The sequence below is a fragment of the Arachis hypogaea genome, chromosome 17 (genome assembly GCF_003086295.3).
Source record: "Arachis hypogaea cultivar Tifrunner chromosome 17, arahy.Tifrunner.gnm2.J5K5, whole genome shotgun sequence".
Lineage (NCBI taxonomy): Eukaryota > Viridiplantae > Streptophyta > Magnoliopsida > Fabales > Fabaceae > Arachis > Arachis hypogaea.
Window position 1 is genome coordinate 3,120,579 of NC_092052.1, and position 14,197 is coordinate 3,134,775.

Consider the following 14,197-nt stretch of genomic DNA (forward strand, 5'->3'; position numbering starts at 1 on the left):
AAATATATAAACAAAATTAATTTTATAAATATAAAATATTTGCAAGTTGCAACGATATAATAATAATAATAATCTACTAGGAGTCTAGACAAAAGAATATTAGATTTAAGCTAAAATTTTTTCATGTATATTTTGTATTAAAATGAAGATCGATAATCCAGTTTATATTCTCATTTTTTTTAAGATGATGAATAAACATGTGCTGCGAGTAAATGCACATAATAGTATTTTAAATTATCAAAAAAATTTAAAAAATTCCTCCTTGGTTTAAGAGCTACTGTATATGAATATGAACTCACTTGAAAAAATGTATTATCTATCCATATATATTAGGGTCCATTTATTAGTCTGCATATTCAATTGTTGAATATATTATTAAACCATTATTAAAGCTTTCCTTTTCTACCTCATTTTATTTGAAAACTTTCCTCCATAATACAATGCAATTAAAAAATTTAGCCGTTAAGATTATAACTAATTAACTATCAACAACAAACCTAACCATGATCTAAGTTAAGGTAAAAGTATATAAATCATCCCCTTTTAGTAAATTACATCAAATTTTGTCTAGATTTTCTTCTTCTCACTAAGACCAATAATATAGAGAAGAAGAAATCTTTTGTGTGCTAGATTTTCTTACCTGGATCTTATATCTCTTTATATAGATATCATATCATGATTTCTGAAAGATGTGCTGCTTGCAAGAATCAAAGAAGAAAATGCCCTTCTGATTGCATTTTCTCTCCATGTTTTCCTGCCAATGATCCTCAAAAGTTTGCTTGTGTTCACAAAATCTACGGTGGCAGTAATGTTGGAAAGATGCTTCAGGTTATTTTACCTCAACATAATAATATTTAGTAATATATACTATCTTATGAAAAAAAGGTACTATACACTATCTTAACCTTAATAGTGAATGTGAGTATCAATACAAAATATTATTATTTTAATGTTAGCAAATGATGAAAATGTTTAATATTGAATTAAGAACATGATTTGTTTTGATAAACAATTGTAGTCTCTTGAGATTTTTTTAAAAGAAGTATATATATTTTTTAGAAAATATATATATTGTACAAAACATTTCTTTTATGTTGTTTTTTTTTTTTACCAAAGATAGAAGACTCGAACCCGCAACCTCTGAGTATGGGGAAACTATGTCATTTGAGTTATAACTCATTGGCATTTCTTTTATGTTGTTTGTTAGAGTTATTTTTTGCTTTTGTATCTACAATGTAAACTCTGGTCACTGTTCTCGTTGATGAGTGTTGCTTAATGTTGAGGGGAGCCTTTTAAAAATATGTCATGCTTAGAAAACATTTTAAAGAAAAAACCTATTATTAAAGAATTAAAAACTAATTTTTAATACATTTATTGAATGAAAAAGATTAATAGATATTCTTAACCAAACTTTAGTTTAATTTTACCATCATTATATATTGTGTTAAAAAATTCTTTGACCTCAACAAATTTTCTCAACCTATACCACTGCTTATCTGCAATTTTTCTTCATTGAGTATCCTTATAGAATCTATCGAATAATTGCAATAATTTTTTTTGTAAACTATTGCAGGGAATTCCAACCTATCTAAGAGAACAAGCTGCAAATGCATTGTATTTAAAAGCAAAATGGAGGATTCATGACCCTGTTTATGGGTGTGTTGGCATTATCTCTTCATTGTATGAACAAATTCAAAATGCAGAAATTGAACTAGCAAAAATTCAAACTCAGATTACTTTCTACAAGCTCCAAACCCAACGTGTTGAAGCTGAACCAAATTCGGAAGTTTTGCAAGCACAAAGCAGCAATATGGAGCAGTTTGAGTGGGACAATCCAACTATAGCTTCTTGGTTCAATTGAAATTTTTTTTGGTAAGCTTTGAATAATTGTTGAAAGAGGCCAATGATTGGTATCTTAATTACTAATAATAAATGATGTTTAATTTGGTGCTTATTTTATATTTTTTGGACAATTTTAAATTCCAAATGTTAACCATGTTCCTTTTAATTTGATTTTTTTTTTTCTGTTCTCAATCATTCTAAATTTTAAGAATTAATATACCATATATAGATATACATTCGTGATAAATTTACAAAACATTAACATCATGTGATTAAATTATCAAGTTAATAAAATGCTTCGACAATTCCCTTATTAGTTTCCATGAAATTTTCATAAACTATAATGCACATGTTCATAACTTGAACAAATAATAATAATAATAATAATAATAATAATAATAATAATAATAATAAATTACCTCGAGATTTTGAATATTATTGTTATATAAAGGGTTCGTTTTTTTAATTTGATGTACTACTTATTACTAGTAGTATGATCAATGAATCATGTAACTATATTTGTTTAGAGTGCCTCCAAAATAAATAATTAACTCAAATAGTCCACTAAGAAACTTTAGGGCCTCTAAATAAAAAATAAGATATAATCAAAACTCAACAAGTTCTAAATTCATAATTTCATATTGTGAAAACTGAACACTATATGAGTCCATTTCAAAAATACATGCTCTAACAGAGAGGATTAGGAAGAAGGTGTAAGAGGCTTCTTGCCATCAATGAACAAGCCCATGGTTTTGAACCAACGCAATAGATTTCGATGTTCTTTAACATAGAGCCATGCTTGTAGAAACTTGAAGAGGCTCTCGTTTATTCCTCTCTCCTCTATGTAACTGTGAAATGCATCCCTCATGGATTCATCTAGGTCTCTGTCAATTCACATGTTTATCCGTCAAACATAGCATGAACCATTCTCACTTACAAACATCAAAAATATAAAATTTCAAAATTTACATTTGCATTAACCTTCCTTGAGGTTTGCTAAAATTCAACCCGACTCTCCTATTCGTTCAAGTGCCATTGATTTCCACCTAGCTCTGGTTTGTGTTTTATTTAGAACTACATTATTTTCTAAGTCTTGGAGGGAAATTAGCACAGGTTTTCATAAATAGAGGAGAATCCAGTCGAATTTCATGAATCCTTAGAGGAGGTGATCATGTAAATGTAATTTGCCCTAAACTATATGGAATAAGACCATACAAACTCTAAGTCTAAACCAAAATGAATGCTTCTTCTATGTGGCGAGTTAATACCCATTTTGGCCCCCCGTGAAATTAGATCCCGGCCTCATTTTCAACCCCCAAATTTCAATTTACCTAATCTAGTCCTCCAAATATGCAATTGTGACTCACGTTTGCCCCTGGGATAATCTCTGTGAACGGGGTACTGAGTTGGCATGTTTTGGCAATCAACTGTTACTCTGGCAAAAAGAGATTAAACAATCTTTGTCTAAGCTTTACAACGCCACTAATGCATCAAACTACACAAGCTTCATCCCTTCCAATTCGACCAAACTCCTCCTTGCCTTAGGGCATAGTAACAAGAAAATAGGCACCCTTTTGCTTTTAGAAAACTAATACTTAAGTTTCTCTGTTATCTTAGACTAGAAACTCTTCAACATTTATCCAAGTAGATGAAGAGCTGCCTACGATTTTCACTAAAAGGAAAAATTGTTAATTTGCCACCTAAAACCAACCCTAATTAGCAAGCTTATCAAACTGATAACAAGCTTAGGTCCCCAAATCAAGGTAACAATTTTACTAGTAAACTCTTAAGAGCTTACAATTTGAGTTCAGCAATTCAATTTTCCAGTTCCTGTGAACACCAGAGTTTGATTACCTTCCTAATGAGCTTAACTAACATCATTAACCAATTAGCTGCATCATTTCATGCCCTAACAAAGGAACTGAACCAAACACACAAACTTTTAAGCTATAAAATTTTAAAATAAATAAAAAATAAAAAATTGTGAACTTACGCAAAAGATGGACCAGCGTATTGCGAAGGAACGAGGAGGTAACCGCCACCAGATTCTTGAAGCTTAGGTCTCATTGAAACTGAGTGAATCCCCAGAGCATCTTCGTATAATCCGCACAGAAACATCAAGCATTCGTTCTGATTTGGTTTCGACACATCCACGTGAATGAACAGTTGATCAATGACTCCGCCACCGCCGCCGCCGTCGCCGTCTTCGTCGTCGTTGGCGGCCAAGCGCATGACGTAGATTGTGATCTCTTCGTCGCCGTAGTTCCGCTTCAGCACAGGGCCGTTAGAATCGAGTGCGCCTTTTACGATCGTGAACGGCGATGGAGGTCCAACTTTCTGCGACAAATAACGAATCAGAAAATAAATAAATAAATAAAACCTAATTTGAGAGGTTTAGGGTTTAAGAAGAGAGCATTACAGGGGGCATGTTCATTTTGGCGACTTCGAGATAGTGGTCTTTGAGGGAGCGGAGGAGCATCGAGTTCACGGCAGAAGAGATTGAGTTGGACGATGAGCTGCTGGTGGCGCCGCGGATTAACGAGGGGAATGGACGGCGGAGGGCGGCGGCGGCCGTGGCGGCGCCGACGAAGGCTCTCTTCCACATTTTGGTGTGTTTCTAGTTACTCTGCCTTGCTTGCTTCTAAGCTTCAGCTTAATATTAACTAGTAATTTTTTTTGGTGACTAATATTAACTAGTAATTGAAAAAAAAAATATTGGTTTACAAAAATTAAAAATTTTAAATTTATACTGCCTTCACAACTAGGTGATTATATTTTTTTAGTTTAATTTTGTCATTTTATAAAATATTTTTAACGATTTTTTCAATTAAATTTTATTTTTTAGGGCATCATTACATAAAATATTATTTTTATTATTGTATTAATATATGAATACATAATTTTGTCTCTATAATTTAACCAATTTGAGTTGGTTAAATAATTAATTTATTCATTGAATAGTAATATACTCTTAAATAAAGTTTAAATTTACAATAAACTAGTCATTAAGGCTGCGTTTGTTGACAGAAACAGGACAGACAAAAACACAGACATGAAATTGTGTTTGACAAAGGAGACATAAACAAAGACAATATATCCAGAGATACTGAATTAGTGTATTTTGTGTCCATGACAAGACATGAAGACACTAACAAGAAACACAACTTATTTTTTATTTTTTCTTTCATTATTCTTGTTAATTTTTCATAATTATATTTTTTATTATTATATTTTTGTCTCAAATTTTTTGAATAAAAAAATGAGAATAAATTAGATTTTTATCTTTTGTTCTAGTTTATCACCAAATAGAATAACACAAAATTTTATATTTCTGTCATTTAGGCTGCATTTGTTTACAGAGACAGGACACTGGGACAGAGACACAAGGACACAAATTGACAGAGGAAACATGGACAGAGCAGAGACACTGAATTAGTATATTTTGTGTTCATCCTGACAGGAAGAACACGGAGACACTAAAAGGACACAACTTATTTTTCATTTTTTCTTTCATTATTCTTGTTAATTTTTCATAATTATATTTTTTATTATTATATTTTTCATCTCAAATTTTTTGAATAAAAAAATGAGAATAAATTGAATTTTTATAATTTATTTTAGTTTATCACCAAACAGAATACAAATCAGTGTCTTATCTTATCCTATTCTCAGAAACAAACCCAACCTAATACCGAATTAGAAAATATTGGAAGAAATAAAAATAAATATGCGATTGAACTCAATATTTTTTTAATTTTTATATTTCTCGTATTATTATTATGTACAAATACTGTATAGTATTTTGTGTTGTCATGTTTGATCTTGCTTTTACACCTCCATAACAAATTAACAAGAATATAAACCAAGCATTTGCTTATTTATTACTATAAATTTGACATTAAAAGAAAAAAAAATTAATAGTCTCTAGAGAATGGATATTGAATTATCTAAGAGTACTCTGTTCAGATTTCATCTTAAATTTATCAATTTCATCAAAACCAAGCAGCATGCAAATAAATTTGCACTTTTGTCAAAACCTCACACCTCCATTCATCTCAAGCCCGTGATGTTTCCAACTTGTTGAAGGAAATTTTCTAAAAATTTAGTGAAGAACTAATGAAATTTCTTACATATATATACAAAGTAATAAAACACCACATGATCTGATAATTTTATGAGCTTCTGCTGTGAAGAGACTTGCTTGCTTGTGAGGCCAAGACCATTGCCTTAGCCCTTGTGCTCATCAACATTAACTCTCGCACCGCGCGACGCTGGTGTTGTCGTGCATTTTTCGCTCGCTTTGGAGCTAACCGGTTGTCCCTTTCCTCAAAGGCGAGCCGGAATTTCTCGGCCACTGATAATTCGGGGGAGGTTGAAGGAGAGGGCGAAGCGGGCTTCACTGCAAAACCACGCCCTCTCCATGTCTTGGGATCAATATCCTTCACAGCCACATCATCCAATACGGTATTTCGTAACGCTTCCCAAGGAACCTGAGTTCCCATAAACCCGAACACAGATGACTTCGGGTTCACTATGATCCGCGGACACTCGGTAGATATCTCGTCTAACGAATTATTGTCGATGTTTGGCTGCAGAAAGAAAACCATAAAATTAAGCGTCTAATGACTCATGCATTTGTGAGGACAAAGATCTGCATTCAATTACAAAAGAGAAAGATTTAATAGTTTCATACCCATACTAGCCACCTGAGTGATTGCGCGCCACTGGAAATTTCTTTCGTATCGAGCTCCTCCCAGGAATCCTCCTCGACATAGTCTAGCCTCGGTTTAAATATACTCAAGCACCTCCGAGCTGTATGATCGCTCCTCGGACACCCTCTGCAACATTATCCAATAATCTTGTCTTAAATCTTCAATTACATAAAAAAATTTCCACTTTCTAAATATACTTTATTTTTAAAAAGGTTAAGAGAGAGAACTTTTTCGCTATCTACAACTCTCACCAGTCACCAGTTTAGAGAATGTTACCATTGTGAGGAGAAATCAAGCACCAAAGTCAAATCTTGACATTATGAACAGAAAAGCATGTAACAATGTCATGAATCTTGATCATTTTTAAAGAATTCAATTTACTTATACGAACTATTGAAATCCGGCATATGAACATAATACTAAAATGGCCCATTTAAGAAAATTTCTGGTTTTCAACTTCTGAGCATTGAAAATAGGCAAACTTTATAACAGAAATATGACTAACAATGGATGATGAGAGATACGTACCCGCATCTCAATGTCTCTAATAAACGGCAGTGCTTCACAAGTTCGGATATACCAGTAGCAGTGATTTTGGTACATCGGCTGCAAATAGTCTCAATATATCAAGTGACTCTGAAAAAGAGAGAGAAGTATAATATAAAAAAAAGCACACTAGACACGGCGGCAAACGTGTTTGCTTGGTAATTGTTTCGACAGAATCATAATCCTATACCTTATATCCAGAGCTTTAATTGATCTGCATACTTCGGCTGCTTTAATCAAGCCAATGTCGGAAACATCTGATCCAGAGACATCAAGGTATTCCCAAGAAGTATCAGCTAATGCAATCAGGACATCATCATTCAACAACTTTCTCCGTCTCGCAATAGCTGCCACTGCCGTCTATCATTTAGAATTAATTCTTTAACTGTAAGAATGCATCTTATGCATGACCTCTTTATCCGTACAAAGCGCAATAAAAGATTCTTAAGAATAAAGTTGTTCATGAAATTAAGCAATAAAGCAGTTTTTTTTTTACCCACAAAAAGGCTCTCCTAGAGAAAAAGTTTACAAACATTTCTTACGTGCATTCGCATTGCGCAGGCTACAACTTCGAAATTTTTCTTTACAGAAATATATGCTTGAATAAATGACCAATCAATAGATTTAACAGGTAGAATCATTCTCTAGAAAACTACCTTTATCTCAGCTGGCAAACCGATAGCAATCTCCGCCAAATCCGTAATAATATCCTCCAAATGTTTTCCGATAACTCCAATGCATAGGCTAACCAAACTTGGAGGCTTCATCTTCTTAGGCAGTAGTCCTGCATATAATTTTATCCCAAAATTGAACCATATTAAGGCGCCGCCATGGCTCAAAACCTATGATCCACGAGTAAACTACCTAAACCTCAAGACAACCAAAGACACATACATACTGGCTCCATCAAAGAATACAAAACACATTCTAACAATCCTATTAAGGTGCAAAACTCAAACTGAACTTCCTTGAATATCATTAGCACAAGTCACAATAAACAAACACAGATTCTAAGCCTCAAAGGAAAATCCCTAAGTATACAATCTGCTACTTTCACAACATCAGCTACCATAATCAAAATAGGTATATAATCATATGGAATCAAACTTCAATAAAAGCTCCAAATGTATTTTATTCACCATTCCCAAATTTTCTATAAATTGGAACTGAATCTGAAATTTTCACACAAGCTAATTAATTGTCCAACCCCCCTCCCTCTTTTTTCTTCTAATTTCCATTGACCATACCCCAAAAACAAAGCAAGTGCAATTCATCATAGAGCTCAGAAAGTTTGAAGCTTTACCAATAAACAAACAAAAACAAAACACCCCACCTCAGGAAAAAATAAAATTGATTACATACAAAACCAAATTACCTTGAAATTGATGGTGGTTAGTTGCAATGGAAGTTTTGTTCTTGACGTTGGATTGGGGATTCAAATCGAGGTTTTGCAGAGAGGTTTCTAATTCCTTGGAAGCTTTACCTTTATCCATCAAAAAAATCAAAACAGCAAAAAACAGAGACAAGTATGTGCAAACACGATTGAATCAAAAATACACACACAACACAATACAATATCCCAGAAAGAGGTTCTTAGTATTTAGGGATTTAAAAGAAAAAATTGTTTATTTATGTTCAGAAAAATAGAAACACACGATGCCGACTTGACTTACCATCCTGTTCCTTTCATATATATTTTTAATTAATTGATTCAATTATAATATATTTAATTATAATATATTATTGGTTTTTTTCTTAACAAACCATGGAAAGAAAGGAAGAGAAGAATGCAAGTTGAACGCATTTAACTGAATTTTATTTATTTTTTATTTTTTTTAAATATCCAACAAAAATACCTTTTTTTAGTTTCTTTCCATATATAGAATTTTAATAATTTTAACATAGCTTTTGGATATATATATATATATATATATATATATATATATTTATTTATTTATTTATTGTATTCTCCATTTTAATAAGTTAAAAGAATTAATTTGTAGAAAATTTAATCTTCAATAAGTGATTGATGTATATAAAAAACAAAATCTAAATTCCAATACTTTATTTAACCCAGCAAATAAGTTCGTTATTTGATAAAATTAAGTTTAATTCATTCTCTTTAGCTGAAGTTTATCTTCATCCTTACAGCTGACCGAGTCGAAACCTACTGCTCAAGTCTAACGAATGCCGTTCATGTTCATGTTCCTGGTGAAAAAGAAAAGAGTCGCTTTCCTTCTAGGACCGGATAAGGTCAAATTCTGGGTGGGCTACCAGGTTTCGCCTACGCTACGGTTTTAAATCCCTACCCTACGCCTTACGAGGGCGCCCTAGCCAGATTCACTCCCAAAGGTCCATCAAGCCTATGAAACTAGTTCAAATAGTCGTCAAAGTCGCAGTCAGTCTTAAGGGCCTGTTTTCAACAAGACTCTCTTAATTGTATCAGTTTGTAAAATTCTCTCTCCTTCACCAAGAAAGAGAGAACGGACAAAGTACCAGACGATTTGATACTAAGTTATCAATTTAACATATAATTTTTTTATGTTAAAACAAGCCAACAAGGTCGAAGTCCAAGAAAAAAGAAAACTAAATGCAAACTAAACAAAGTAAGATAATCTTCATTAACAAGTTAAATTCCAAAGTGATTTTTAAGATGGTAATTTGGTATGAAATTCTAGTTATACTACTTTAACCTCTAAATTTGAAAAAAATACACTAAATTTTGGATATAGTACCTAAATCAAATTGGATTTTTATTTTTTAGTTTTTGGTATTGACCCAAATTAGGTAATTTTTTTAAAAGAAATATAACAGTTCCTTCTGTTGAGCCCAAAGTATTAAACAAATATTATATGTGAATCTACTAATCAAGTAAGTGGGACTACGGTTTCACAATTTTGGATCAATAAAAAATTAGGCCTCACTTAGCTATATGCCTCTCCTTTTGTTTAGCCAAAAACTTTTATCACTTTTTTAACATCCCTATGCTTCAGCCCAACTTAGCCCAAAATCATTTTTATTCCAATAGAAAAAAAAAATATAGAAAAATAATGGAGTTACATTTTGATTTGTAATTTATAAATACTAAGTGCAAATGAAAAATTAGTCATCAAACTAAAATATTATATATTTGTATATAAATATATATATATAATTAAATTTATTTTTGTTATATATTTTGTATTTCAATAAATATTTTATATTAGTAACTGATTTTACTATTTGATTATAATATATACTTAGCATAATTGTGTGTGATTTTATTATCTTCTTTTTTCATAAATATTAAATTCCAAAATTGTGGTTTGGAAGAGACATTGTTTAACTGTTCAAAACTAATTCTAAATTACATAATTATTTCAACTATTAATGTTAAACAAAAGCTGAAAAATGCTCAAGTTTGCGACAACTATATAATGGAAATGTGCACATTTTCTTCAAATATATAGAGAAATAATAATAATGTACAAGCTAGTAATTTGCATACTGTAATAGAACTTTGTCAGTCAAATTTCGTTGTCATTTTTGTCATCATCACGTACAAATGGGACCTATATATATATATATATATAGACACTGGCAAATTCATGAAATTCACATGCCAATTTAACTTTCATGCTGATTATATTGTCGGCAATATCCAAGCTATAGTATCAAAAATCTTTTTTATTCGATCGATTTCAGAAATTTTTTTTCTCCAGTGGTATTTTCGATTTTTAAAATTTGAATTTAAATTTAAAGCGGGTTGTCACGGTAAATCTTAATATATTACATTTAATAATATTTGTATAGTATTTTAGAATAGGTTAAATTATACAGTTAGTCCCTACACTTTTAGTAAAATTGTAAATTAGTCTCTACATTTTAAAAATTTGTAATTAGATCTCTAAAAATAATTAAAATTTACAATTTAGTCTTCATGGTTTAAAAAATATTTGATTTAACAGAATATTCTCAACATATTTTCTATTTTAACAGAATATTCTCAACATATTCTAAAAATATTCGGTTAAATCAACACTTTTTGATCGACAAAGACTAATTTACAAATTTTGATTCTCTTTAGAGATCTAATTACAAACTTTTAAAAAGTAGGAATCAATTTGTAATTTTACTAAAAGTGTAGGGATCAACTGTGTAATTTAACTTTTAAAATATTTAAGAATGTTCTAAACTATTTCAAAATGTTTTAGAATAATATTTTGAAAGATCTCGAAATATTTTAAAAGGTTCTAGAAAATTTTAAAAAGTCATAGAACATTTTAAAAAAGTGTGAATATATATAAAAATATAAAAAGTAATATAAAATAATTTAGAAGTATTTAAAAAATATTATAAATTAGATATTTGTAATAAAAATTTTGGATATTCGATTTAGATGTGAGAATATATAAAATATAAACAAAAAATATATACAACAATACATATAAGGTAAATATACAAATATATAAAAATTAATTTAATAACTAATTTTGTATGTGTGTATATATTATCTCATTTATATTTAATATTTAAATAGAGATGGCAAGAATTATGTTTGCAAGACCAAAGTTTTCCAAGTATTCATCTCTAATTCTCTATCATATTTAATTCTACCAACTCTAAACAGTTTTCTTTGTTTCAGTTTTTTCCAAATGACTTGACCCAACTTAAAAGTCATTGAATTGAACTGAAATTTTTATTATTTAATTTTTCACCTGCTAGGCTGCTACTATCTTCTTGAATTAGTCAAAATAACTAGAGTGCCTTCTTTAATTGAAAAACGAAATTCGTTAATTTTTTTTTTTTTTTACGTAACTTCAGATTACTAGAGGATTCGGTTAAGGAATACTACATCCTCCCATATCTAATTTTCAAATTTATCATATTAAAAAAAAAAAGAACTTATAATCAAGATCCAACTAAATATATAGGTTAATAAACATGAGATTGTCATGTTGTATTAGGCACAAAGAGAAAAAAAGAAAAAAGAAAAAAAGACAAAATATCATGATTGTTAATTTGTTACAGTATTATTATGGACTCACGTGTGTCATTTTAATTTATCCATGTTTTCCCTCTTTTAATAATGGTCCACAACTAAAAATAAAAACTTAAAAAAGATTCGCATCGCAAAGACAAATATCCATTAATATTACCTGCATGAATAATCGATTATATTAAATCTACATTAAAATTAGCCACTAAAATTAGTTATTAATATAGAGTATATAAATATATTTATAGTTAATGATAGCAACTAATTTTAATATTAATATATAAATAATATTTTTAATAAATAATTGAGCACTAGTTAGTAGGCTCATTTTTTTTGATATGATTTATTGGCGTGAGTTTAGCTGGATTATGATCATTACAGGTGAATTACACTATTATGACGGCGTTGAGTTTGGAATCTTGTGGGAAAGAAATCGAACCCACCGATTTCAAGTAATTTGAGGAAGGAACACAAATCGGTGGGTCCGAATTGTGTGAGGTTGTTGAGCTAGAAATCGGTGCAACCGATTTGTGGGTTAACAAAGAGGATGGAAATCGGTCCCACCGATTTCAAGAGAGAGGAAATTTTTTTTTAATTCGTGAGGGGACCGGTCGGACCCACCGATTTCTGATGCGCACAAATTTCGATACGAACACGGTCGGTCCCTACGATTTGCCTGTAAGTGCATTCTTAAGATGAAAAATATCACAGAAGTCACATTCAATTCTTCGTAGCCGTCCCAACTGTTCTTCCTCTCCTCGTCCCAGCTGTTCTTCGTCTCCTCCTCTGATTTTTCTTTCTTTTTCCCTCCCTGTTGAAGTAGAATAAATTTCTGGAATAGTGAGTTTAGTCAGGTACGTATACTATTATGGATGATAGAGTTGTGTTGAAAATTTATTATTACGGGCAGATTTTATTGGAAACATATGAGGGGGTTCAATTTGTGTGTGAGAATCCATTAGATGTTGTTATTCTGTTCACATTATCGTTTGAGGAATTGAAAGGGGTGATTTGTGAGAAGATAGATTCTCAAAGATTTAGGAGAGTATCGTGTATTTTGTACCGGTATCCGTTATCTGTGTTTGGTGGGTTCGTTCAATTTCAGACCAAGTACGTCACAGATGAAGCGAGTATGCATGAAATGTTTTCATTGTATATGGATAATCGCCACCGAATGTCGTGCATCGAGTTGTATATTGAGTTTGAGCAATCCGAAGCAGACCGTAACATTGAGTTGGAAGATTATAATAGTGAAAGCGATGATGAATTTGAAAGTAACTACGAGATCGTTGGTCCAGGTGAAGACGAAGATGAAACTGGCGGTGATATGAACGCAGATGTGGCAGAAGTTGCAAATGCAGTAGCAAACCCGCATCCGTTTCAGGAGCCTTCTTTCATGCGGTCGTTGGATTTGGAGGCTATGCACGCACCGGAGTTTCCGCAATATATGAATTCAGGTGCGTAAAGCTAGATAGACATGTGAAACTCTGATGTAGCTGATAAATAAGTCAGATGCGTAACATATGTGGATAGTCATTTGTGACCATAGCATTTGATTTTTTTTTATTAATAGGTAGTTCTTTATTATGAATTGTATTTAGTGCTTCTTTGCGTAGATAGATCAGCGAAAAAAAAAAGACTATTATAGGCTTATATAGTTCTAGTGTGTTTAGTATTTGAGTTGTAGTAAGTAATTTATTACTGAGGACATAATAAAGGATTTCTTTCTTTTGCTGTATGCAGCCCTTCCTGTTGTGGCGGATGGTGAGTTCACAGTGGGGATGGAATTCAGTTCAAGGGAGGCAGTAATCAAGGCAATGAAAGATTATACCATCCGAAGAAGTGTAGACTATCGGGTATATGAGTCGGAACCCACGACATTCTATGCCAAATGTACAGAATATGGTAATGGTTGTGACTGGTTGATCAGGGTAACCAAAATGCATAAGAAGTACTGTTGGGAGATAAGGAGGTACAATGGAAGTCACACGTGTACCAGGTCAACTATTTCTCAAGACCATTCGAAGCTGGATTCGAAGACAGTTGCAGAAGCAATTAAACCAAGCAGCTGACTGAATGAAGTATGCTCTCCATACTCATACTGTGTACCACCCCAATA

General features: G+C 31.6%; 3 protein-coding genes across 3 annotated transcripts; 1 reads left to right on the forward strand and 2 right to left on the reverse strand.

The window, feature by feature from the left end:
• The first annotated feature begins 675 nt into the window (after window positions 1-675).
• LOC112764096 (LOB domain-containing protein 23-like) lies at window positions 676-1,861 on the forward strand. Its single transcript, XM_025809625.2, has 2 exons — window positions 676-828; window positions 1,574-1,861. The coding sequence occupies exons 1-2, from the start codon at window positions 676-678 to the stop codon at window positions 1,859-1,861; spliced, it is 441 nt and encodes a 146-aa protein (XP_025665410.1).
• Window positions 1,862-2,415: 554 nt separating this feature from the next.
• On the reverse strand, window positions 2,416-5,420 carry LOC112764092 (uncharacterized protein At2g39795, mitochondrial). The gene is made up of 3 exons (XM_025809620.2): window positions 4,262-5,420; window positions 3,836-4,179; window positions 2,416-2,726 (listed from the first exon to the last, which is right to left on the reverse strand). Exons 1-3 carry the CDS (start codon window positions 4,445-4,447, stop codon window positions 2,543-2,545), a joined length of 714 nt encoding a protein of 237 aa, XP_025665405.1. The 5' UTR covers window positions 4,448-5,420; the 3' UTR covers window positions 2,416-2,542.
• Window positions 5,421-5,700: 280 nt separating this feature from the next.
• LOC112765794 (uncharacterized) lies at window positions 5,701-8,948 on the reverse strand. The gene is made up of 6 exons (XM_025811643.3): window positions 8,476-8,948; window positions 7,757-7,884; window positions 7,291-7,460; window positions 7,083-7,160; window positions 6,536-6,680; window positions 5,701-6,431 (listed from the first exon to the last, which is right to left on the reverse strand). Exons 1-6 carry the CDS (start codon window positions 8,591-8,593, stop codon window positions 6,015-6,017), a joined length of 1,056 nt encoding a protein of 351 aa, XP_025667428.1. The 5' UTR covers window positions 8,594-8,948; the 3' UTR covers window positions 5,701-6,014.
• Between the last annotated feature and the right edge of the window lie 5,249 nt (window positions 8,949-14,197).